The sequence below is a fragment of the Strix aluco genome, chromosome 1 (assembly GCF_031877795.1).
Source record: "Strix aluco isolate bStrAlu1 chromosome 1, bStrAlu1.hap1, whole genome shotgun sequence".
In the NCBI taxonomy this organism is placed as follows: domain Eukaryota; kingdom Metazoa; phylum Chordata; class Aves; order Strigiformes; family Strigidae; genus Strix; species Strix aluco.
The window spans coordinates 115,077,931-115,104,630 of NC_133931.1; the positions used below are offsets into that span (position 1 = coordinate 115,077,931).

At 39.7% G+C, this 26,700-nt stretch overlaps 1 protein-coding gene across 5 annotated transcripts in view; it reads right to left on the minus strand.

Annotated features, from left to right (window-relative positions):
- DIP2C (disco interacting protein 2 homolog C) overlaps positions 1–26,700 on the minus strand; it is a 331,218-nt gene that overhangs the window by 66,306 nt on the left and 238,212 nt on the right. For all 5 annotated transcript variants that reach the window (XM_074831885.1, XM_074831893.1, XM_074831874.1 and 2 more), the window contains 11 exons: positions 19,997–20,120; positions 19,276–19,385; positions 17,873–17,975; positions 17,467–17,531; positions 15,546–15,639; positions 15,309–15,428; positions 14,383–14,497; positions 8,605–8,744; positions 6,865–7,001; positions 4,444–4,652; positions 3,495–3,609 (listed from right to left, as the gene is read on the minus strand). In XM_074831885.1, the coding sequence (XP_074687986.1) occupies positions 3,495–3,609; positions 4,444–4,652; positions 6,865–7,001; positions 8,605–8,744; positions 14,383–14,497; positions 15,309–15,428; positions 15,546–15,639; positions 17,467–17,531; positions 17,873–17,975; positions 19,276–19,385; positions 19,997–20,120 (1,332 nt within the window). The remainder of the gene's footprint in view (positions 1–3,494; positions 3,610–4,443; positions 4,653–6,864; positions 7,002–8,604; positions 8,745–14,382; positions 14,498–15,308; positions 15,429–15,545; positions 15,640–17,466; positions 17,532–17,872; positions 17,976–19,275; positions 19,386–19,996; positions 20,121–26,700) is intronic.

A 26,700-nucleotide genomic window follows, 5' to 3' on the forward strand; every position in this document is an offset into this window, starting at 1 on the left:
ACAGCCAAAACACAATGCCTCATGTTTCTGGCAGAAACCATCATAACCTCCTAATCATAATGTTATTTGTATTTCTGAAAGCAGTGATAAATCATGGGATCCTCACCTGACATCAGATTGAAGGAAAACTGTTACAGGGCAAGTAAACACTCTTATTCAAATGTAAAACAGTGTTGCTCCTAGAGCTGGTGAATGGAAAGCAATATCCAGCTGGGGTGGCATGAGGGGTGTTATATAACGATTCCCCAGTGACTTCCAGACTGTCTCCCTTGATAGCTACCTCTGCAGCATAATGCCTGATAAAATGCCATGGGTCATTCAAAATTGTCACTTTTCACACTTTTGAGTTTGCCACATTTCTGAAGGACGGAATGACTTTGTTTCACAAGGATGAGCACTGACGAACTGAGCCTTCAAATTTTGAAAGAGTACCAGTCAATTTTAACACTGCTGGCATTTATGCCTCCTGATGAGGTAGCTTGGTTTTTGAAATTACACTGTCTAGCCAGAAGTAAACAGAATATCTGAAATCTTTATTCCTCTGTTTCATTGAGAAAATGGATTAGAGATACCAGTATTTGCAGAGTCCAGATTGCTATATTGTTCAAGCTAAGAAAACATCCCATTCTGACAAAATTCTCTGGGCAGACTAAAATCCAGTCTGCCTGGTACAGGAACCACAACCCTGACTGAAGGGTCAGATCAGTTTGCAGCAGCCTGGGAGATGAATGAGTATCTAGGATCCATGTGACTGAACTGCTGAGAGATCTGGGATCTTCACTCACAGTGTCACTAAAATACCCTCCTCCTCCACTACTCTCAAGAAACTCTAGACAGTGACTGACCACTCCCTCCCAACCATGCCTCTGCTAAAACCCACAGATGCAGTCCAGCACAGTCCCATATGTCCAGCAGCTCTACCATCCTTCAGCCTTCTGTTGAGGAGCAGGAAGGGTTGTGGAGAGTCAGAATATGTGCAACCCACTGAAAAGAAGCTCTGCAAACCAAAGCAGCTCAACTCTAGGGAAGAGATGCAGAGACACTGCAAGGCACAGCAGAAGCAGGCAGTGTAGGGCAGGGCTGGCACAGGGCAGCACACTCAGGATGTCAGACGAGTCTCACAAATATCATCAGAAATGAGTAGCAATTTGGTAGAGTTTGTTATCATGGATGTCAATGAGAGCCATGACACAAGTGTGATACCATTATGTTGTTCATCACTAGCAGATGATTCAGATAAAACTGGTTACCATTTCCTGACATCTGTCATTAAAACTCTGATTGGGAAGGAGGCACAAAGCATCCTACATGTTCCTGGCTTCTGCCCTCCATCTCCGCTATCAGCTGAAGTGGAACCAGAAACTTCTTGTTCACATAGTAATGCACAACAGAGTTGCAGACTCCACACACAGGTAATGAAAGCAGCCACATGTATGCGTGCTTTGATATATGGCCTAAAATTCTCAGACACTGCTGTGATTTGATCATACTCAGAATAACAGGATTGACTTTTGGCAGGAGTAACTTGACACAGCACTCCCACAGTGTTCAGTACTGAATTCTACTGGCTGTGATGGTGTAAGACATGATTTCTGTAAAAGTCACAAAAATGCTCACCTGACAAAACAGGAGAAGTGTAAGTCCAGAGTTTCAACCTTTTCTTTAGGAGCTTGCTACCTGATAAAAATTATCGAAGCATGGGCAATTCAAAAGCCTTTCCTTCTACAGTGGTTGCCCTAGGTGCTACTAGGTGCTTCAAAGGCCTTCTGTGTGATGGACAAGCCAGAGGTTCTAGCTTTTCTTGGTAATAATTTAGATCTACTGTGAGTAAGAGATGTCTCTAGCTGTATGAAATGTTGCTGTCTTTTAAATCAAGAGAGAAGATAAACCTGCCTTGAGATGGATGAAAGCTTATGTGTTCAGTTTCTTCAAGGATATGGTAGACAGATTCCCTTTCTTATTCAGTACAAAGCAATAATGAATAAACATCTCTTCTCTGAATTATGTGGGATCTTTTACTTTGGTTCTTGGGTGAAGCAAAAAAGATGTTTGCAATATATTTACCCAAGAATAGTCCTTGAGGAAGGACAGAAAGGAAGTTAGGAAATGGAAGTGGAAGTAACAGGTGACCAGCTGTAGACAGAGCTGACACCATTTCACAAGGTGGGTTGGTTTTGGCTGGGATAGAGTTAATTTTCTTCATAGTAGGTAGTATAGGACTATGTTTTGGATTTTTGCTGAAAACAGTTTTATTAACTCAGGTATGTTTTCCTTATTGCTGAGCAGTGCTTACACAGAGTCAAGGCCTTTTTTGCTTCTCACTCCACCCCACCAGCGAGTAGGCTGGGGGTACAAAAGTTGGGAGGGGTCAGAACTGGGACAGCTGACCCCAGCTGACCAAAGGGATATCCCATACCGTATGGTGTCATGCTCAGCATATACAGCTGGGGGAAGAAGACGGAAGAGGGGGACATTCGGAATGATGGTGTTTGTCTTCTCAAGTCACCGTTACGTGTGATGGAGCCCTGCTTTCATGGAGATGCTGAACACCTGCCTGCTGATGGAAGTAGTGAATGAATTCTTTTTGCTTTGCTTGTGTGCACAGCTTTTGCTTTACTTAATAAACTGTCTTTATCGCAACACAGGAGTTTTCTCACTTTTACTCTTCTGATTCTCTCCTCCATCCCCCTTGGCAGGGGAGTGAGCGAGCAGCTGTGTGAGGCTGAGCTGCCTGCTGGGGTTAAACCATGACACAAGGTAGCAACAGATAAACTCAGTTTGACTACATCTCCATTTGACTACATCATCCATAAACCTATTGCTTTTGAGTGAGCATTGGCTCACCATGGAGATGGAGGATGACTGTTATCTAAAGTATCTAACTTTTTGTGTATGGACATTAGGGTTGAAAAAACTTTAAGTATGGTAATGATATTGCCTTAACTTGAACTGCTATATGTGAAGGAGAAAATCAGAATTTTTTTGTATTCAGTGACAGACAAACTGTCAAACACCACCACCAAGGTGGGTTTCATCAGAGTGGTATGTGCCTTGCATGATCCACCAGACAGCTGGAATGGGATTCCTTGCAATAGGTATCCTCTATGTAGATAGATGCAGACAGGTGTCCTCTATGCACTGTACATACCTAGATCTGAGCTAATCTATCACTACCCTTCACTTCAGTGGAGAGAAATTGGCATTTTTAGGCTGTGTTTCTTTCAGTTTATTTTAGCTATCAATATGGTGCACTAGAAACATATAATTCTCTCCCACTGATTAAAAAAAAATATCTGGCAATCTAGCTTGGATACGTAGATCTACTTTTGTCACTCAAAAGAATCCAATTTTGTGCTCATTAGGTGCAAGTGCAACTGAAGGTGGACTTAAAATTACTCAAAGACAAATGTCAGTTACTTTGGGGGCCCAAAAGATCAATAAAAAGAATATAAAGCAGGAAAAAATAGCTTCCAAACATACATGAAGAGCATTACCTGGAGAACTCTACTCATCCATTGAAAACTGTCTTCCTCTGTGGAATCTGGCCTTTGCTCTGCAACAATAACTATCCTTTCATCATGCAGCACGCTCACTGAAAACACTGCTATTCTATAGAAGAGAAGCAGAGAAGAGTATTTAGTGTCAGGACAGATCGAAAAACCTGTCTTCTGAGTTAATTCTCCATAACTATGATTTTGTTATTTATTACTCAGACAACCGGTGCATCAATTAGCATTTTATTTATGGGGAAAAAGCAACAAGAACAGTTTTGGATAACTTCTGGAGGAGAAATACGGGGCTTTGTTCTATAATCATGTAAATGTAGGCATAATGTCTACATTCTCGCAGGGTTGGAGAAGTGAACCTTCTTGGCATAAGAAAAGCACTAAATTTGGGTCACACCAAGCTTGACGTTAAGTTGTTACATAACAGCCAGCATAAGCACCTTCTTTGGCCCCATCTTAGAAGAAAGTAATTGCAACATCATTTTGTGAGACATCTGCCATGGGATCAAGTGTGAGCACATGTCTGAGAGCATTAGGCTCTTCAGAAGTTTTACATGTCTCCTGCTCAGTTTCAGCACATTAGGAAGGTCACAGAAGGAACCGCTGTCATGTTCAAGAACCTCAGTGTTAGGCATATTGGAAATGTTCAACTCAGACAGAAGGGATCCTGTCAGATCAGGAATTAACACCTTCAGAATTAACCAGATGTTCAAACTGGAAATTTTAATAATCAGTTTTGGACCTTGGTATCTAAAGTCTGCCTCAAGACTGTTTTAGGCTTCCCTCTGCTGTCTTCCAGTTCTAGCAATATGAACAGCAATGGAGGAAAACCATAGTGCAGATTAGGCACTGCCTTCTGAAAGCATTCTGGATCACTTACTCCTGGCCTATGCAAAATAAAGATTTCTACATAATATAAGAAAAGAAAGGACCAAACCTTCCCCTGTAGACAAATTTCATTGGTTCCACGGCCAGTGCTGTTGCTACAATGTCATCAGCATTATGTCTCCTTCCACTGACAACCATCAAACCATCCATTTTGCCAATAACAAAGACAAGTCCACCTGGTCCTATAAAACCTAGTAGTCCAGTCCTTATAAAAGGATATTCAGTGATAGGGCCACCAGAACTGGTCATAGGAAACACCTGCAAGACAGAGAAACACAGGTCTTCAATTCTATACACAGAGATCAAGCTGCAAAATATTTCAGGCATGCTCTCTGAGATGGCTCTTCTGGAATGAAGCAACTAGATCGCTGGTGATGCTCTTTACTCTTCACTGACCATAAAGGGAGTGTCAGGAAACTCCTAAATTAGTGTGTGTAATTTTCAGTACCTGAGTTCCAGCAAGTTCAGTCCCACTCTGTTTACCATACACATTTTCCCTAACCACGCCTCTGCGAATTATTTATGACGTTAAAAAATATAAAAATCAACATAAACAGTATTGAATAAAGAAAAAAAGCTGTGCAGAGGGCAGCTAGCCTGAGGTGCTATGTATAGGTTACTGAGAGATTAAATCATAAACATTACAGTAGAGGTTCTTTTCAGTACCTCATGCTTATTTCCAGCACAGTACAGAGAAATAAGCAGGCTAGAAGTGAAGCTATTTTAAGGTACTGTACACTAATGACTCTTGCAGCTGACCACATTTTTATCTAAGGTCAATTAAGTCCTCACAATATCAGTGATAATGCCTCTGTAGCATGTGTAGAAGTGAAAATACAGCCCCACACAGAGCCTCTCTAAATGTCTCAACACTAGATGCATACGTGACTTCCACAGGATAGATTTCTACCACTTTTTCTATCCTAACTAGCACAGTGTTATCCTTCTGGCACATGAGCTACTTTGAGCTGCATTCTGACACAACCACACTTTCCTGTTGTTGCTTAAAAAGAAATAGTCTAAAGGCAAATTATTTAAGCCAATGGCAAGTGGAAGACCATGGCTATACAGTGTCCTTCAAGGCTCATCTAAAAAGAAAGGTCAGATTCTGCTGCCAGATACCCATGGGTGACTCTTATTGAACGGATTTGATGCTTATACATCCTCAGCCATAATTCATTTCAGGAACACAGAACTCTTCGACTCTCTAATACGTTCAACACAAATTACACAGTAAACCAGAAAAGAGGCCCACTTGGAGAGGGCTCCTAAGAACATGCTTAACTTTAAAAATGAGTGGTCCTGCTCACTCAATGGCAATTTATTTGCTTACCATTAGGAATAAGTCTAAATCAGCCTAAATATGCTGCTAAACTGCAGACTCAGTTATAAAATATGAATGATTTTACAATTACAGTAAGTACCTTTCTACCCTGAAATAAGTCAAATCTGGGCTTATCATTCACACTGGGTACTGCCAATTGTACTTGTAGCACAGTAATCAGCTATCAACAAATTTCAGATCACAATAGCATAGTATGATTCATAGCTTCAATAGCAGGATGGAGAACCGTATCCACTAGTCTCCATTAATTATTTAATGTACAGCCTTTACAGCATTCAGCATTCATTTTTCAGGAGATATTAGTCATGTTTGGTCTATTGAAAATGGTAATATCAGTGAATTTGTTACGGGAAATGTAACTGTATTTTTCTTAAATTTTTTCTCAAACATTAAAAAAGGATCAGAATTTAATAAAAATCTCAGCTCAAATTTTTTCAGTATTTCTCTGATTTGTTCAGCCTTTCATACTGGCTTCAGCAGAAGTTAATGCTAACAAGTGAGCAGGTACAACAGAGCTACTGATACAGCTGTCTGCACTGGAGCAGAAACCTACTGATAAAGAGATTTCACAAAGTAAAAAGACTTTCACCTAAGGCAATTCAAACAAAAGCAGGTAGAGATTAATTAGGAAAAGGTATCTTTGCTATTCAGGTACCTCTTGATGATTACATTTGTCATGATGCTGCATAAATGCAAGCCTTTAATGCTGGCTGCATTGTGGAAATGTTGTAAACAGCTTTTTAAAGATAACCATCAGCTTTCTTACTATTTGCAACAATCAACTTCTGCATGTAGCTAGCTCACAGACTTGCACAGTATTACCTTTTGAACTTTGTCTTTCTTCCTGCTTTCCTTCTGATTGTTTCAGCCCCTGGTATCTTCTTTCAAAATTAAAGTAAAAGCTCTTCAGAGCCAAAACTAAACCCACATGAAGATCTACTATTGCACTTAATGAAATGGGCTTCAGTGCAGATTATCTGGCCAGAGTACAGGTCCCAAGCCACAAGCATTGATTATTACTGCTATTCTGATATTATTATTATCAATATTTTATGTTAAATATTATCTTGAAATAGAAAAGCTTAAAAAAGAAGGATTTTATATAGCATTTCTTGGTCAGCTTACCTCAAAAGTATTTTTGGTCATGCCCGAGAGTCCATAATAGGATGTACCCGTTGCAATAGCACATACACAAAGTTCTCCTATTTCATCTGTTTTACAGAGCTGAGGAATTCCATCTGGCTTCACTGAACACATTATAGCTAGAGGGAGAGCAAAGGACTTTAAAAAATCCTATAAAATGAACTACAGAATAACATAAATGCTGTGGGAAAGACATTGTGGTGGAGTTGGCATAAACAAATAAATTATATGTAGACTAAAGTCTAACAATCGGTTTCTCAAACATTAAGGTGTTCAACTTTATCAAATATTATTTGTAATATAAATAATATTTATACAAAGAATGCAAAGATCTTTATGTAGACTCAGTCTTTACACTGGTAACAAAATCTAATTTGCCTTGCTCTCTAAAATTTCAGCTGATCCGTAATATTGCTGTGAAATGTGATTGTGTTCCCAGTTTTGCATACTGAAGACCAAATTTGCTACAGTCAGTGCAAAATGAAATACCCTAATGGAGTTCTTGATAATAATTACACTGCCAGGGAGGCAGGCAACCAGGAAATCCACCTCTCACAAAGTAGCAAGTAACACCTTATGAAAGATCAAGATATTCTAGCAGACTAGTACAGTTGTTTTACTAAGAATTTATCAGAGCGGACTCCCTCTCACCGGTCTTACAGGACTGCAGAGACAGCAGGAGCTAAACGGGAGGGATTAGAAAGCACTGGTCTGAGGAGAAGCACTATTTTATGTGTCAGCCATGTGAATAAGAATCAGGTATGCTGCTTTAGCTATAATCCCTAGAGTTGGAGTCCAGCATGTGTAGATTTTGCAGTTGGAAAGAGAATATGATGAACAAGGGACACCAGAAATGAATCAGCATGTCTTTTAAGTGCAAGTGTAAAGAATCTTGAATGACCTTTCTCTCACTCTGAGGATAAACAGGAGTGTACTTTTATTAAAACGATCAGAATGTAGTATGAAGTGCAAGATGGCACATCTATAATATCTTATATGATAACTATTAGACAACAACCAATCTTATCTTCCTTTATTTTAAGCTGTTCAAAAAAATTTTTAAAATGCATCATTATGTTTTATTCCTTTGGTGCATAAAAGACATTCTCTTATGAAAAACTACAGTATTATCCTTTTCTAGTCTCTATAACATCTAATTTAAAATCTAGCTCTCTTACGAAAAATCTTATCTTCATCTTTAGAAGCACTGGTTTCAGTTTGAATTTATCAACATGAACTGTTGAGACATACCCTCTCTTTCTAATAACTGGGTGATACCACAACATCTTTGGAAAAACTTTCTGCAAGCCCTCAGATAGCAATTTTGTTGATCCTTAGCATAGGTTATGAAAAATTTCACTATCAACTCTCATCTGAGTCAGGCTTATGAATATTTATAGCTTCCAGACATCGAAATCCAACCTTCTTATTTTCTGTACTGGTATCTCACAGTTAAGGAATGGATGTTCTGATGTGGTGACAAGCTGTTTAAAGTACACCACTAATGCGAGTCAAGACAGCCACTGAGGTAAACAGAGAAAAGAAAAATTGAGATTTCCAAACCGTGAAGTTTTACAAGGTAATGGACTAAAATGTTTTCAAGTACACATGTTCTAATTCCAAAGCTTGTTGTCTAACAGCAAAGTATGCCCACCTATGACTTTCTAATTACTAATTACTTAAATTGATGAATCATAGTAAGTTTCAAACAAAGTTACTTACCTCCTGGCATCACTAAGCCAACATCCTGGACGGTCAGAACGGAAAGCTTTTCTTCAGAGTCCACTCGAATCACTCCGTAGGTGAGACCATGCATGGACAGAACTCCTCTGCCTGGTGGCTGATTGCTGTCATCTGTTGGCCTGCAACCATGGGTTATAAGTCAGTGCACCATCAGGATGACGTAAACATTTACTTATTCCTGATGGACTACTACTGCAAATACTCCTCTATTTGAGTTTAAAATTTCACCTTCTTTTTTCCCCTACTAGACCTGACAGAATCCTGTTTTTCAGTCATTACTGAGTAATTATGTCTGTCACCTCTCCCATTCAGTAGCCACCTACATATATGGGGCTGCAGAGATGAAAGTAACACCTAATATTTACCCAAACCAGCTTGTATTTAATTTTCACGTAGATTTATAAAGATTGTTTGATTACACAAGTAAAGGCCTTTTGCCTTGTTGTAAAAATACTGAAATGCAATGCAGATGATCAGTAAATAACTTGATAAACTCTCTATATGTTATGTACTTTGGGGCAACCTAGGAAACCAAACTCACCTGTCAGACTAAAAGCCTAACTCTAGCACACTGGCATCAAAGCCAAGATTAGAATACAAGCATGCTGTGTTTAAATCACAGATATGACTTCCCACTCCCAATACTTAAGCATTTAAAATTACTAAACAGAAGAAATTAGGTTGTAATAGATTCACTGTCAAGTATCTGTGGAAGCTGCAAGGACTTTACCATCTTTATTTTAGTACATGTAATTGAATTCTTCCTATTCTAATTTACCCCGTGAAAGTTAAAACAAATTACACCTTCATCAGTCATGGTCAAAATGTTGTGGATGCAGCCTCTTTGTAACACCTCAGTTTGCTCAGATTCACTGCCAACACGCTGTACAATTCCACAGCATCAGCACAGGCTGTCTGTCAACTTGTTTTAATATAAAACCACCTGCTGTATCAGTGGAGACGATTATATGTATGTAGAGTGTGGCTTGAGCAGATGAATGTTGATGTATGCAAGTTATTAAGTCAAGGGAATGTGTAAAGGCTTTTCAAGTCTGAAAAGATTCTTATACTGTCCTGCATTTTAAAATGCAAAACTGGAAGCTAATGTGATGCTGATTTAATTGTGGATAATGCATCCATGCAGAGCAGCCAGACTTCAGCTATTTTCAAGATGGATAAACCAGCCAATATTCAGTTCAAGATTCTGCATTTTTCCTAAATAGTCCATCATAACACAATTATTTTTTAACAGCTTATGTCCTTTTATATGACATTTCTCCTCTACTGCGCTTGAAATACTAGATGGGCCTTAGCCAATCAAGTTCATGTAAGCCTTGCAGTGATCACCACTATAAATTTCAATTAATAGGTTTTACGAGGCATATTTCTCAAGTGACATTGTCAACAAAGAAGGATGTGGGCACACTTGAAAAGCCATTAGAGCATAACAAATAGTGCTAGTAAACAAGCAGCTGTGATAAATAACATTCCCATCATGTAAAAGGAACTTTCAGTGACATTATTGATCAACTTCCTCTCATCCTTGCTCCCCAAAACACATATTTTACCGCTCATGAGAAGAAAGGTCTTCTGCAGGCAGACACAGCTTCTCACAACCTTCTACAAGTAGAGGCCATCTAGACTTTACTTATCACATTCAAAGACTGCTAAAAAGAAGAGTGGGAGCAGCTTTGAAAGGCACTGGCTGTCTAACGGACGGGGGTGCTAGGCCCGGAAGCTGGAGGCACGAGGCTTGCTAAGATCATGTTGGGGGACTTGTCAATAGAGCTACACTTGCTGTGGCCTGGGTTGAGATAACAGTTTTGCCTGGGTTATAAAGAAGCGCCGTGCAATGGAAGCAGGTGTGCGGAAGGAAAGAGTTGGTGCTGAGGACGTGGGGTCCACAGGACAGGCATTTCAGAGTTGCTATTTCAGAGCACTTCGAGTATCCTGGTAGTCTGAGGTGGATCCTTGAATGAAACACCAGTTAACTGTGCTTGAGTCTCCTCTTGCAGGCAACGAGTTATCTGACTCTGAAAGGGAATGCCGTCAGAGGACCAGGATGGAGGAGTGAGGTGGGGAGCCAAGCACTTGACAGCACCTATGCATTGTTTCAGAAAGTATCTTGTCAGCACAACCCTGTAATATATATATATGGTATCTTACTTTGTCCTGTCCGTGATATCCACACTGGAACACCCCTAAAACAAATATCTCTGCCACTCAGAAAGAGAAAATTCACTTGGAAAGAAGATGAGATATAAATCATAGAATCATAGAACCACAGAATGCTTTGGGTTGGAAGGTACCTTAAAAGTCATGTAGTCCTACCTGCCCTGTAATGAGCAGGGACATCTTCAACTACATCAGGTTGCTCAGAGCCCTGTCCAACCTGACCTTGAATGTTCCCAGGAATGGGGCATCTACCACCTCTCTGGGCAACCTGCCCCACCACCCTCATTGTAAAAAATTTCTTCCTTACATCTAGTCTCAATCTACCATCTTTTAGTTTAAAATCATTACCCCTTGTCCTGTTACAACAAGCATGGCTAAAAAGTCTGTCCCCATCTCTCTTATAAGCCCCCTTTAAGTACTGAAAGGCCACAATAAGGTCTCCCCAGAGCCTTCTCTTCTCCAGGCTGAACAACCCCAACGCTCAGCCTTTCTTCATAGGAAAGGTGTTCCATCCCTCTGATCATTTTTGTAGCCCTCCTCTGGACACGCTCTAACAGTCCATGTCTTTCCTGTGCCAAGAACTCCAGAGCTGGACACAGTACTGCAGGTGGGGTGTCATCAGAGCGGAGGGGCAGATTCACCTTCCCTGATCTGCTGGCCACACTTCTTTTGATGCAGCCCAGGATACAGTTTGCCTTCTGGGCTGCAAGTGCACATTGCTGGGTCATGTCCAGGTTTTCATTCACCAGTACCTCAAGTCCTTTTCCGCAGGGCGGCTCTCTCAATCGCTTCATCCCCCAGTCTGTATTGATACCGGAAGTTGTCCTGACCCAAGGGCAGGACTTTGCACTTGGCCTTGTTGAACCTCATAAGGTTCACACGGGCCTGCTTCTCAAGCCTGTCAAGGTCCCTCTGGATGGCATCCTATCCCTCCGGCATGTCAACTGCACCACGCAGCTTGGTGTCATCTGCAAACTTGCTGAGGGTGCACTCAGTCCCACTGTCCAAGTCATTGATGAAGATATTAAACAGTACTGGTCCCAGTACTGACCCCCGAGGAACACCACTTGTCTCCCATCTGGTCATCGAGCCGTTGACCACTACCCTCTCGATGCAACTATCCAACCAATTCCTCATCCACCAAACAGTCCATCCATCAAATCCATATCTCTCCAATTTAGGGAGAAGGATGTTGTAAGGGACCATAACAAAGGCCTTACAAAAGTCCAGATAGACAACATCCATAGCTCTTCCCATGTCCACTGATGTAGTCACTCCATCATAGAAGGCCACTAGGTTGGTCAGGCAGGACTTGCCTTGGTGAAGCCATGTTGGCTGTCTTGAACATATTTATTATTAATTTTAAAGTTAACATTTTTAATTTTCTTTACACATTCAATATTTCTAATATTGAATTTGTAATTCTGTAAGACTGCTTGCTAGACAAAAATAAATCCTTTGATTAAGGTAGGAACAACTAAACAAGGTATAATACCACCTACTTTATATGCTAAGTAAATTTAGCTTAAACCACCAGACAAACCAACCCCTGTAGCTTCCTCAACCATGAAAGAGGGACAATGTGCATATACTTTAAAGCTGCTTTGTTCACACTGAGTGGCTGTAGAGTATTCTGAAAACTACCATTTAGAGATGCAATCTATTTTACCACTATTTTTACCAGTCATTTAAATGGGGACAGACCTGTACTTAAACTTCTGCACCCCCTTAAGCAAGTGGGTTCAGACTAATATGCAATTGACCAAAGGAGAATATCATAAAGAATTTTTTGCATGACACATTCCTGATTCAGCTTTAAGGCTAAAGTACCTATTAGTCTATTACTGACTGACTGATTTTTTCTAAACTATAAGGGTATTTCAACTAAGAACTGCTTTCGTTACTCTTCCTTGCAGGAAGATCAGTAAAAATACACCATAGATTTTGAGAGTCGGAGCATTAACAGGGAGCTCTCTGGATCTGTGCTCTGCAGGGAGTCATTTTAATGCATACTTCAGCTGTAACTCTTTGGAACTTGTATGATAATGACTTTACTGTCAGTGGAGATGGCTTGAATAAAATGAAAAATACTAAAGCTCCTAAGTTCAGCTGGTATTATCCTCCCATTAAACAGACTTCAAAAAAAGGAGATACGTGTTCAATAACATTCACTGTAGTAAGAATTGCTATGTAATTATACAGCGAGGCATTGAAGATAAAATTTTTTTTTTTTGAATTATCCACTATTTCATGTGCTAATAAATTTTTTTATGTAAGCTCTCTATGCTAGTTAATTTGAAAATTAATCTGTAGTGCTTCAGGTGGCTATAAGCACAGAGTTTAAGTCTAGAAAGGGCACGCCAGCCATCGTACGTTGAGATGCAGTGAGTCGTCCCACTTCATAACCTGCAATCTGGGGCAGGTTTCGAGGGCTAGCACAGGAAATGAAAACCTTCTCCTGTTAATCAGTGCTCAGCACAAGCGACTTCTGCTGCCCTTCGACTTCCTCTCTGCACTTACAAGCAAGAGCTCACTCCAAGGGAGTGAAGGTTTGCACAGCCTATGGCAGGGAAACCCATTGCAAGGGAAAAAAAACCATACTTCTTGGTATAAAGCTGAGAACTGGTGGAGCTGAATGAAGGGCTCTCTGAGATCCTGTAGTTCACAGAAAGACAACTAACCTGGACAGGATAAGGCCCTGATGAATAGCTTTCAGATGTTTTAAGTTAATAATGAGGTGGCTGAAAGTCAACCACACTCTTGGCCTCATGTTTTTCTTCCTGTGATGTTTTGTTGGAAAGCTACTTGAAAATCTAGTTAAATTTCACTTGGATAGTGTATTTTAAACTTTGTGGCAGGAAGTATTTTACTTAATGCTATTACAGTGCTTTACAGTTTTATACTGCATGTTTTTACATGTGAAACAATTATAAATGGCTGCAGAAATCTGAACTTAAAAACAAAGTGCCTACTGTTCAATGTACAACTTTTGGAAAACTGCCAAAACAGACAACAGTTATGCCATTTACTGGGTGCTACAAGACTCACGACAAGTGACTGCTGCATAATGACATTCATGTACATAAGGCTTAATAGTTTTATTAGAATTTATCCATTTTATTTCTAGGCACAAATCCCCCAGACTCAAAGGGCATTTCCAGATGTTTACTGAGAGTCTATGAATGGTTAAAAAGCACCACTCAGCCAAAACCAACCTGCAGAATGTCATAATTCTTTAAAGCATGATTTTCCTTGATAGCAATTCCACTTAAATCCCCACATTTTAATTAATTTTATGCTTATGGTGGCATTTTTCCACTTCTTTTTACAGAATTAGCTTTTGCATTTCAGTCTATTTAATTTAAAATTAGATAAAATTACAGAAATGGGAAATATAAAGCACTCCAAATTTAAATTATTACTCCACAAATTCATCTTGTATGTCTTCTTTGGACATAAACATAATTGAAAATAAAAATGTCACTCAGAAGTTAAGTATGCAGATTCATACTTGAATCATTCTTTCATTTCTTTTCAAATATATTCTACAGTGGTTCTATTTCCACTGGTGTAACACAGTACCTTCGAATAGCCACAGTGAGAGCTTCTGGCGAACTAGCACAGGGACAAATGACCTCCTGTCTTAGACCTTTACTTTGGAAGACATTGAGAAATGCATCACAGGAAGAAATAGACCCTGGGGTAAAAAAAGAAAAAAAATCAGAGGAGAAAAATAATCTGATTTCTGAAGTGATGCTATTCAAACTGCAGACTTACTATTAAATAAATAGGCTTTTCAGGAGAAAAAATTTAAAAAGGACCCATGTCCACTGGGAAAGAAGTCACAGCTGCTACAACTGTATATATGTATATACAGTTGTGTATGCATAGAGAGAATAAAGAGTAATTTTTGAGCATAAAGTCCTTTCACCATGCTTACGTAGAAAAGCCATTACTGATAGATTTACAATATGAATTCTATTACAGTTTTCTTTTTTAGGATGAGGCAAATTAAAGATTTAATTCAGAAACTCAAACCATACTACAAACAAGCGGAACATCTATACAATGGTATCTTAAATAATATTAAACAGTTCATGCTATATAATTGTTATGAGGTGATCCAGATGTGGTTCTCTAGAGTAATGTAAGTAGTCCCCTAACATTCTCAGTTACTTCTGCATCTGAGCACCATCATTCAGAAGAAATATTCTGATCCTTTCTATAGCTTAAGGTTATTTACTTCAGTCTTTCATGTTAAACAGAACTGGATTTACTGCAACTTACATTATGTGGAATACCAAGTTTGCTTCAGGATTAGTTAAAGAAAGAATATATTTTTTAAAAATCAAAAATTAATTAGTGTTTCCATAAATATTGTATAGTTTGCAGTAGACAAACCTTATACTTTGTAAATATTTTAGCTAAAATGATTGAAGATTGAAACTTTAAATGCAGGACATAAAAACACTCCCTATTCTCTACTGGACAGCAGAAGCATAGCTTACATGGATTTGCACCATCAGCCACTATTAGCATACGCAGTGAGGAAAGGTTGATGTCTCTCTGATCTCGATGTGCCACCAATGCCCAGTGCATGTCTCTGGATTTTACACAGGCAACTTTTGCTGCAATAAGAATGGAAAGATTACTAATACACCATATAAAAGCTACACAGCTGTATTATCAATTCACACTTTTGATTTTGACTATCAAACACACTTTTGTATATACTTGCTCCTTACCTTTGTATTGACAGACTTTTTGTATCCATGACAGTGGATTCACTTTCATTAAGGAGTATGGAATACTTATAACATGCATCATGTTCATGACACTCTGAAATCAAGCAAGATAAATGCGTTTTAGACAACTATCATTATTTATATTGTATTATAGGCAGGGGCATCTATGCAAATCACTCTATGCTTGTTTTATTGTCAATGCTGGCATTTATCTTTTCCCATCTAGCTATCTACATTAAGGTGAAACAGACACTCATTTTCAAATGCTTTGATTAAGGATTAAGGATTTACACCAATTAGATCATAACTTTGAAGTGGTACTGAAAAAAAAGGAAACGGATTTTCCTCCTATTTATACTTGAAGCAATTCACTCTTAAAAAAAAAACCAAAAAATCGGATGAACAATGTCTGCATATTTGCTATGTAGGTTAGTATTATCCCTAAGCCTGCTAAACTTCACTACATATGAAGACTTTTTACTCAAAAGCACAAATAACAGCATATCTGTCTAAAGAAATCCATCTCTGTGAAGACTGAAAAACTACTAATGGTAGCAGGGCACAAATTATTTAAAAGACAGTAGACAGAGAAATTGGAGTCACAGATTAAGCAGAGATGAATTTATTTAACAGAAAATAAATGGAGGAGTTTTTAGCCCTCCTCCAGGTGGGCTAATTCCAGTATTTTCAACAAAGTCATGAAAAGTTGCATGAAGTTTAGAAAAAGCAGCTGAGTGAAACCAATGACAGATCCAAAACCAATCTCACACAGTCTGAGGCAGTCTATTGCTTTAATGATTTCTCAGTGTTACTACTAAACAGCTTGTAAATGAGCTGCAGCTTTACTCCTGATACCATTCAGAAACATCTTCTGAGCGCAACATGTCTCCACTCATAGCAGCTCAGGTTAAATACAGTATTTGTTTTGGAAGATCTAGGCTTAAGAAAGGTTAAGTGTGACAGTGGATTAGTCATCTAAACACTTGTAGAACTGCAAAAGATAGCTCTCCTTTCAGTCTGGGACAAGTGTAGGTACAGGAAAAGCACTTACAGGCAAGTCATGAAAAAAATGAAGTTCATACCAAGATTAATAGCAAAGGAAGACACAGAAAAGATCTGTTAGATGCCTGCTTTCAACTTCAGTGATAAATATGTTCTTTTAACATGAGATACTTATGGGCGTTAAACCTAATAGACCATTTCTGCTTCAGAAGTGTTATTACTGCCCTTTGATATTAAGAACAGTATAACACTTCACAGAAAAAGTATACTGGATCCCTGGGAATCATAGCATCTAGGGTCTGTACAACCTGGGACCCCCAAACAGTGACCCTTCAAAATGATATCAGCTTTTTAAATGATCAGTAAACAGTAAGTATTTTGTCAGTCATTGACTGCAGCAGCACCTTTAGAAGCAATCCTTAAAAATATGTCAATTGCCTCCCATGTCAATTGAGGAAGACATTCAAACAGCAAGTAGACAATTTATGCAATTTGAAGTATCAGAAATGCTTTAATGTTAGCAAAACCAACTGTTGGTGGGAGTTTTGATAGAGAAGCTAGTCAGTGTGGCAATATAGTTATGCCATTGGATCATATCCTTACAGAGGCAAGTACTAATTTGATTTCTGTTATAAAGTCTGATCTCAAAATCATGCATTAATAAGATCAGAATAAGATGGTAATAGTGGGGCCAGAGTATTTGACATGATGCATAAAAATACGTTGGCATCTTTACCGTGCTCATTATGGGTAAGTGGACCAGCAGAAGATCATGGATTTAAGTCACGTATTTTTTGCTTTCAAAGCAGAAAAATTTGTATTAGAAGAAACTGTAGGACATCTCAGTTTGTGATAGCAATAAGCATATCAGTTCAGTTTATTTTCAAATACTCACACAAAATAAAAAAAACATACTTACTGTAAGAATCCCATGCCATAAACCAACATCTTTCTTGAAATCTAATACATTCACAATTGTTTCAGCTGTCCAACAAAAACAAAACAGAGTTTATTTTTTAGAACATGGCACTGACCCAAGGCAAACCCACTCAAAGGAAGGAAGCTTCAGTATAACATGACTGATGACCTCAAAGCTTAACTTTCACAGTAAGTCTCCACTGCAGGCTATGGACATTATTTGTACCTCTCACAAAGATGTTTTAAACGTGTGCATATTTTCTAAAACCTATGAAAAAAACTTGGGTTTTTAAATCTAGAAGCCTTTGACACAGATCTATGTAAAACATAAGACAGGAGCCTGGTGAGAAACAAATTACAATTCGCACTTGATTTTAAGGATGAAGCAAGGGAAGTGCACTCCATACCTTCTGTGTATCCACATGCCTGGGTCAGAGCTTGGCAGTGCGTCAGCAGTGCAATCCTTGTCACAGTCACCCCAAGCACGCTTCCATCTTTACATGTTTTGTACTAAGAAGAAATAAGCGGAGAAAGTCGATGTGCAATAGTTCCCCTATTTCCATTATTTAATAGCTACGTTTAAAGTGTTTCCTATGTAGGTGAATGATGGACACATCTAATGACTCTACTTTAAGAAGGCAGCAGTACTGAGGAGTTTGGGAGGCTTTCTTTTGTTAGAAGACACTTTTTTCACATAGACTTTCTCTTTTTGACTGAAGCTTCCCAGGCTTGATATCAGAAATCTATCTGCTGTTTGAATACAGGCATTATGGAAAAATAATTCTAACAATTCTGATCATGTTAGTGACTAAAGGACTAGTGAGATTTAGCAGAGAATAACCTAGTTCAGTCTGCAAAGCGTTCACATGTTAGGCCAACCAATAAACCTGAGCTTCTCCCTTCTGTGTCTTACAGGGCATGGGATAAGAGATGACCTCAGAATCCTTGCTGGGTGTTGTTATATTAATCTATATGTATACAGCCTGAAAGACACAAGCCCTTTGATCAGAAGAATATGAGTCATAAGAAAGCAGCATAAACAAGAGGTGGGAAATCATTGCTGATGATTACAGTAGTTTTTGCAACTTTATGCAAGAGTCTGCAAACTATCAGTGGCAATTAAAGTAAATAAACATTTATCTTTCTCCATGAGTCAAGATTGAAAATGGAGGCATCTCTGCTTCTCTGGCCCAGTGTTCTGACTGTGAAAAGATAGGAAATACCTTTGCTCCATTCACTTGAATACTAACATCACTGAATTGAAGGCATTTGAGTCAATGCAGAAGTGGGAGAAAAGAATGGGGGAAAAAAAAGAGAAAAATGAAACTTAACACCATTGCTATTTTCCCTTCCTGATGCTGTTTTTTTGGGGGGAGTGTGACTCACAAAGCAGTAAGTGACAGGCAAGCATTTGAACAAGAAGTTCCTTCTCTTTCAAAGGCTCTGAAAGCTGAGATATGAGAACTGAAGCTTCACTGTGAAACTTGCAGTGTATTTGTTTCAAGGCTAGTGGGCAAGCCCACACTGTGAACAAGACCGAGACTGGTCAAGGCAAGTTTAATATAATATTGTGGCAGCCACATAGGTGACATAAAAATATTAACGTTAGAAACACCTGAAGTGCAATTTAACATTTCATTAACTTTTCTGAAATCAATATCCAGTATAATTTATTAGAAAATATTACTTATTAACAAGCTAAAACAGGATGTTCTTCGCTTCTGTGACTAGTGAATGAATAATGATGTTTACCTAATCCAGAATGCTGTATGCAATGATTCGAGGAGAAGATGCATCTTCATTAACTCACCTCAATGTAAGCTGTGTCATTGTTTGCATCCTTGATGTGTGGGAACCAGTCACGAGGTGGCTTGGAGAGGTGTTTAGACTCCGTGACAAACCACAGCAGCTTTGGCCAGCCTGAGGTACAAAGAAAAGTCAGCTTTTGTTGAGCTTCTGCTGGATAAGACAAGACAAAATTCTCCTCTGCCAGAGTTTTTTCCCAAATGCCCGTGTCACCATTACCTAAACATTGCTTCTTTTAAACCTCAGCATAGCATGGGAAAAGAGATTTTCCAGAACTGCTTTCTTAACACAGCTATTGTGGCCTTCTCAGACAATTTCTGAAGAAATGGCTGGGCAGTTTAAGCTGTTATTGACCCAAATAGTTTATTACCACTCTCCTGTCAGAGGTTACTGTCTCTATCACTTAGCTATAGGACTGAATCGTACGACTGCTTCTCATCTAAGTCTGTTGGTTTAATTTCACTTGTGGCCACAGATGATCTCAGCAGCCCAGCTGAACGAGTGGAGAAGCAGATCAGGAGCACTCGTACTGCTGGGCAGCCATGAGGCGGGAGCAGCGATCTCTACCAGCCAGCCAGTGACACACAGCTGGGGCAGCCACGGCTGCTCCTGTGGCAAGTGTTTCATCACAGGCCTGATCCTCACTCGCTACAACTAAACAAGTGCAATGACTGTGATTGTAGTAAACGACCCTTGATATCCACAATAAGCAAGGGTTAGCTTACCTTTAAACTGTGGTATCTCCCCTGTGGGGCTTTTAGGCAGTCCTTTATGGCATGCGTCGCTAGTCAAGGCCACAGTAACTCCACAGCTTCCAAGCAAAAAGCCGATTTGTTGACTTCCTGCATCCTAGTAGATGACAAAATAAAAGCAATACACAAAACTGATTAGAGTGACTATAGGCTGAAAATGCTATTATGTAACAACATAAATCATAAAGGGAACTGAAGCCATCAGACAGCGCCTGCTCTCACATCTCTTCAGAAATGACGAGTGGCTCGGAGTGGCTGATATGCTAGAGGGTCGTGCCATCCTGAGGGACCCCTAGAGAAATGGGCTGACAGGAATGTCACGAAGTTCAATAAAGGCAAATACAAAGTCCTGCACCTGGGGAGGGACCACCCCATGCGCCAGCACAGGCTGGGGGCTGACTGATTGGAAGGCAGCTTTGTAGTAAAGGACCTGGGGGTCCTGGTGGACACCAAGTTGAATGTGAGCCAGGCATGTGCCCTTGCACAAAGGCGGCAAATGGTATCCTGGGCTGTGTTAGGCAAAGTATTGCCAACAGGTTGAGGGAGGTGATCCTTCCCGTCTACTCAGCCCATCTCAAGTGCTGAGTCCAGTTCTGGGCTTCCAAGTACAAGACACTGTGCTAGTGTAGAGAGTCCAGCAAAGGGCCACAATGGTAATTAAGGGACTGGAGCATCTCTCCTATGAGCAAAGACTGAGGGCTGGGACTGTTCAGCCTTGAGAAGAGAAGGATCAGAGGGCATCTCATCAATGTGTACAAACATCTGAAGGGAGGGTGTAAAGAAGACCGAGCCAGGCTTTTTCCAGTGGTGCCCGGTGACGGGACCAGAGGCAACGGGCGCAAACTGAAACAGAGGATGTTCCCTCTGAACATCACGAAGCACTTTTTTACTGTGAGGATGACTGGCATAGGTTGCCCAGAGAGGCTGCAGAGCCTCCATCCTTGGAGATATTCAAAACCCACCTGGACATAGTCCTGGGCAACCTGCTTCAGGTGGCTCTGCTTGAGCAGGGAAGCTGGACCACATGACCTTCAGAGGTCTCTGCCAACCTCAACTATTCTATGATTCTGAGGTTATAGATACTTCCACCTGGAGAAAGCTTTCAACCCTTAAGATGTTATGATGGACATGCAGTGGTGACAGTATCACTATTTATGGTGATCTAACCTGATTCGTCAATAAGCACTTCATTGAGTAGTTACAGACACATTTCAGGAGCACTACAGATGCCCATTAGAGAAAGTACATTACACTTTACTTTCATCAAAGGGATATAAGCAGCGAGGCTAAAGTCATGTAATGATTTTCAAGTCTAGGCCATAGCTGTTCTTTAAGAGATGCTGTGCTTCCACAGCATTATGTCTGCTTTATGTATAGTCTCTTGTCATGATTCTTTCATGAATTTTACATCTATCCACTAGGCTCTTCACGAGAGCAAAGCCCTAGGTGCAAATGCACACAGAAGTATTAACGTTTTTTTCACAGAGTGATTCTACAGAAAATAGCCTATGGAGTCTTAAAAGATCAAATCAAAATACCTTTCAAATCAATCGTAAAGCACACTTAACCATGGAAGCAACCAGAAATACAGAACAGTTGCCTTAATATATTGATTTATTCAAAGCAAAACTGTATGATGGAAAGAAAGCCCCAAAGTGTATCTGACTGATTTTTAATGCAATTTTTATGTAGTGAAATAAAGCAATCTAAAATAGAGAAGCAATGAGATCAGAGGAAAAACAAAAGCTTACTTGTTTTCCATACCACCTCAAAATATGTATATGGCAGCAATTATCAGAACTTTGATATCTGAGCAAACCATGTGGGACAATAAACTGATCTGTCAGAATTATGCTATGTAACTCTTTCCATCCATAATTACTGCATTTGCTTTTGCTTACTATAACCAGAATGCATATAAAAATTGGAAAAATTGACAAGGTACTTTTTCAGGAAAGCTTTTTAAAATTAAGCTCATGCATCGTCTTTTCCAATTAAAAAACAGACAAGGAGAGTACCCTTTGGACAACAGAATATAATACTGGTGTGTCCATGAACAACATTTGGGGGAGCATATTGTTGACCCCAACATGCCTGCACCAGTGGGGCTTCCAGGACAAAAAGGGCTTTGCCAAGCGTTACTGTTCTCATTGACTCTTGTGTTAGCTGGTCCATATGTATGTATGTTGTCAAACCCCTGGGACAAGTGCTTAGCAAGACTGGATCCTGGTTCCACATTAGGATGAGACTCTCGGAGTGTGCTCAAAGGAAGGAAATGTGGGTGCCCGGACAGTGCGGGAGTGATGGTTCTTCTTGGAGGTCCCTCAGAAGGAATGACAGGAAGATGAGGGCTCGAGTGCTCCATGAAGAACATCACTCCCCGGGCAAGACACAGACTCCAAGACCTGCTACTCTATCATGTATAAAGGGAGGTCACCAGTTTCTTAAAATATCAGATCCATACTACCATTACCCAAAATTTCCCACTAAATTTAATCTAAAAAATGGTTACCAATGTATGGATATATATGAGTTTCTAACTACCAATTAAAAAACAATACTGCATATACATTTCATAATTGAGTGCAGCAACTGTATCAATTGCAATTTTAAATTAAAAATAAAGTGTTGTTGTAACTGTATGACATATAAAAGTCTTCTAGTAAACTGTTTCACCACTGTACCGAGATAATGCCAATTCCCAAGCAACCAAATCCAATTTAAAGCAGGACTTTACAAGCAGAAACTGACTAATAAATTCCATTAAGAAATCTAACATACGTAAACCAGTAGAAAGTGTGGACCTTGAAGCATCAGCGTATCACAGCTCGGGGGGATGCATCAGTTGAGAAATGATCTGTCAAGATCTTCTCATAGCAAAACCGAGCAAAGGAAAAGGGAACTTCTATTAACAGCTTGGGTTTATCAGATACCACAAGAAAGAATGACTATGCTTCCACTTAGTGCCGTATCAACCGGTTTAGAGCATGTCCACATAAATATTATTCATTCATTTGTAGAAGTTCACTCGCAAGCAGAATCATGTACAGATTACGTAATACCATCTACTCACACGTCACAGATTCTAATATCAGACTGGTTTACATCAGGACAACCCCATCTCAAACAGCATTAAAATCTTCACCTCATTTTTTTCTGTATAGTTAATTCATTAATTTGAAAGGACAACATGCCTAAACAATTATGTGAGGCAATACTACTATAGGAGACTGGAAGAATTTCACCGTGCGTGGACAATAACCAGTGTTTTACAGACTTTCAAATCCAATGCTATGCCCTTGGTGTCCACACTAAGTCTTGCCTTGCAAGAAAAAAGTAAACCAAGTTGCTGAAGTAGAAGTACTGTGACAGACACTGTTCTCAATGGCCATAGGAACTCCAGCTGAGGATTTTACTGTGTAAACACAACGAAGATTTCTGGCAGTCTGCTAGTCTGTGTCCATCATCCCCACTTTCTGTCTCAGTCTCACACCTCCTAACTAGTTATCACCGCCTCCTGCCTACTTCTGGTGGCTTTATGTTGACTTAGAAGCAGAAAGGACTGCATAGAACAGAGACATGAAGGGGTCAACATCCCTTGTCTCATTCAGGTGCCCCGTGATACCTGCTGCCTCACAGAAGCAATTGTTTCTAACTACTCCAGAGGTGTTGAGCTGCTGGACTGACAGCCAGGAGGTGGAAGATCTGAAACTATCACAAGCTGAGAGCCCTACACATCCCACAGACGCACCACAGCTGAACCTACACAAGCATGTAAACACTATAGTTTTTGTTGTTCCTCATACCTCAGCATGACAGGTCCAGAGCAATGAGGACCTTGGGTATAACTTTTAAGTTTGGAAAATGAAGTCTGAGTTGAAAATGCAGTTATTTGCATGAAGCAGTCAAAGCTTCCATGTGCGCCGGAAAAAAGACTACTGACTTTAAAGGCGTTGATTATTTCAGTCTTCAGAGACAAGCTATCAGCACCCCTTCTGAGTAATGTAAAATGAATGTCTGCAATGCTGAAAATTGCTTTGTAAGCAGAAAAGAAAAAGAAACCAAATCATCTGCTGCCAAAAAACCCAAAATCCTCCTCCCCCCTTAAATAAAATCACTCTTTTGACCGTAAAGCGAATAAATTTTCAGCACACACTGTTTTGTCAGCAGTGTTATTTGCTATTTTGGTAATTTATGCTAATCCATTACTTTGGCAAGCCCTCACTTGCCACAAACACTTCCTTTTGCTGTATTTTGTGGGGGTAGGAAAAAACCTCAGGGAGCCAGTGGAGACCAGGTGAAACAACTCAACCAACGCAGTCCCAACTGCAGATGGGGAGAGACTTGCCAGCGACGCTCATTGTCAAATCCACCACAATTCACAGTTTGAAATGACACGCAATGCAGGTGGAAGGCACAAGACAGAGGTGAGGTATTGTAGCATGAGGTTTGAGACCAATTGCTGACTTTGGAACTATCATTTTACATTTCTTGAAGGCACAGCACTTGCTGGGGTACGAAAACTAAGGTCTGCATAGCTTTAGACTATGTCTGCGCACACCTAGAGAGATCAAATCTTTCAGATGAAGCGAGCCAGAAATCCTCTCTGCTGTAGGTAGCCATTCAAGGTTCTCTGAAGACTTTTATTAAAGGTTCCCTAAAAGTTTTCGCCAGTACCCAGAGGCAAATTGTCTTCTTCCTGCTGCAGGGAGTGATAATTCATTGTCAGGATAAAAAAATCCCATGTGTGGTTGCATTTCAGCATGCTGTTAATGTCATTTCTATAATGCTTTGTGAGAGTATCTGTGTGAAGCAAAACAATTATGATCCTTTCTCCGTGAGTGAGAGTGCATGTCCTTATCTAATAATGGAGGAAGACAGAGACAGCCCGTGCAAAGGTTGGCCTGATAAAGGTTACTCCTGCCCACTTGCAAATCCCAGACTGCCTTCAAACTGAGAATTATATGGCGAAGCATCGCAGACTGAGCTAATCTTGTTTTCTGTTCCAATGCTTATTTGAGCTCCATTTGCCCTCATCCTAACAAAAATTTGCTGGTAAAGAACAAATAGGACAACCATCAGACGTAAAGGCCAAGCATCACCAGTTCTGAACCAAAAGTGAAAAGGCATCAAGGAAACCCTCTACTTTTAAAACACAAATATCAAAGACCTTAATAAAAATTAAACACAAAGCAGATATAATCTTCATAACCAGCTTTAAGATGAAGAAATCAGCTGTCTCCTCAGACAGAGCTTTACTATATGGCTGTAATTTGCATGTGAAATCTGGAACTATGAGCAGTCTTAATGTCCAGAAGTCTTAATGAAAGCAAGACAACAGTTATTTTTGGCAGAGGACACTTCATGAAATGTGATATGCTATCTAGGAAACTACCATTTCCTAAACTTGAAAACATAGGCATTAAAGGGTCTGAGATTCACTGTGTCCAGCTGAGCAAAGACCTCTGCTCAGTGCCCAGCTGCCAAAGTGTATGAAGAGGGAAGGATGGGCAGAGGGCTTACAGGGGTCCAGCGGTGTGCACCAGGAGCTCATGTGGCACTGAGGGAACTTGTACTCTCTGGAGGGACTGAAAGACTATGTCACCGAAAAGAAAATATGTAACATTTTATGCATATTTTAAATCCAGTGGAGAAAGAGATGCATTGTCAAAAGATGTTCAAAAGTATGTACAGCTCCAGTGTTTCTGGCACGCTAGAGCCCGATGACTAAAGCTGAGAGGAAACAAAGTTCATTTTATCTCAGGTCCTGAAACACTAGGGAAGGTGTCAAGGTGTATTTCCTTTGGAATACTGAAGTTCTGCCTTCAAATGGAAGACAAGACTGTATCAGTGTCACTGTCTTTAAAGAGATATATCTCTCTGGCTACTGTTAAATCTTTAATAATCTAACTTCTCAGGATTTAATAAAAACAGTTCCTGAAAAGCAGTTTTTACCCTGTATGAAGCATCCTTTAAAAAACCCAAGTGTCCTGGAGTGGGTATCTCCAGATTTTCCTATGACAATACACAGGCACATTCTTCCAATCACTGTCAGAGCCAGCATCTGGAAGAGCACAGAAATGCCTTCTGGAAGCACACAGAGCATTAAACCTAACAGGCTAGGAAATAGTGTTTTGACTGAGAAACATGCTTTCATGTCATACCCTGCTACAAATACTCACCACCTATGATAAGGAGGCCACAAAGATCTATGTGGGATTGCTTTGTTCGTATGTTCACAGCATGTGATTGAGCATAACTATGAATGTGCTTGGAGGACAAAAATGTTATTTTAAGATTAAAACTGATTAGCTCCCCTGACTGTATCAGAGCAGAATAATAATAATTTTCATGGTGCCCATCAAATGGAAAAAAACATTAACCTAAAAAATCTAAAGAAAAAGAAATCAAAAATATCTTTTAAAATCTTTTCATAAGGGAAATAAGTCGCTATTTGAACTAGTACTTGACATGTCAAAAATTCCCCATCATCTACTTTGATGGCACATTCTATGATACATAGTTTGCAATCCACATCATATCACACATACAATGGAACAATTTGTAAAACGCCAGCTTCAGACAAGATTAACAGAAGTGGCAGATCTGAAGGAAGAGATGCTGCATAGAACATACTGTTTGCTAATGTTTGGGAAACATAAAATATCTGGAGAGAC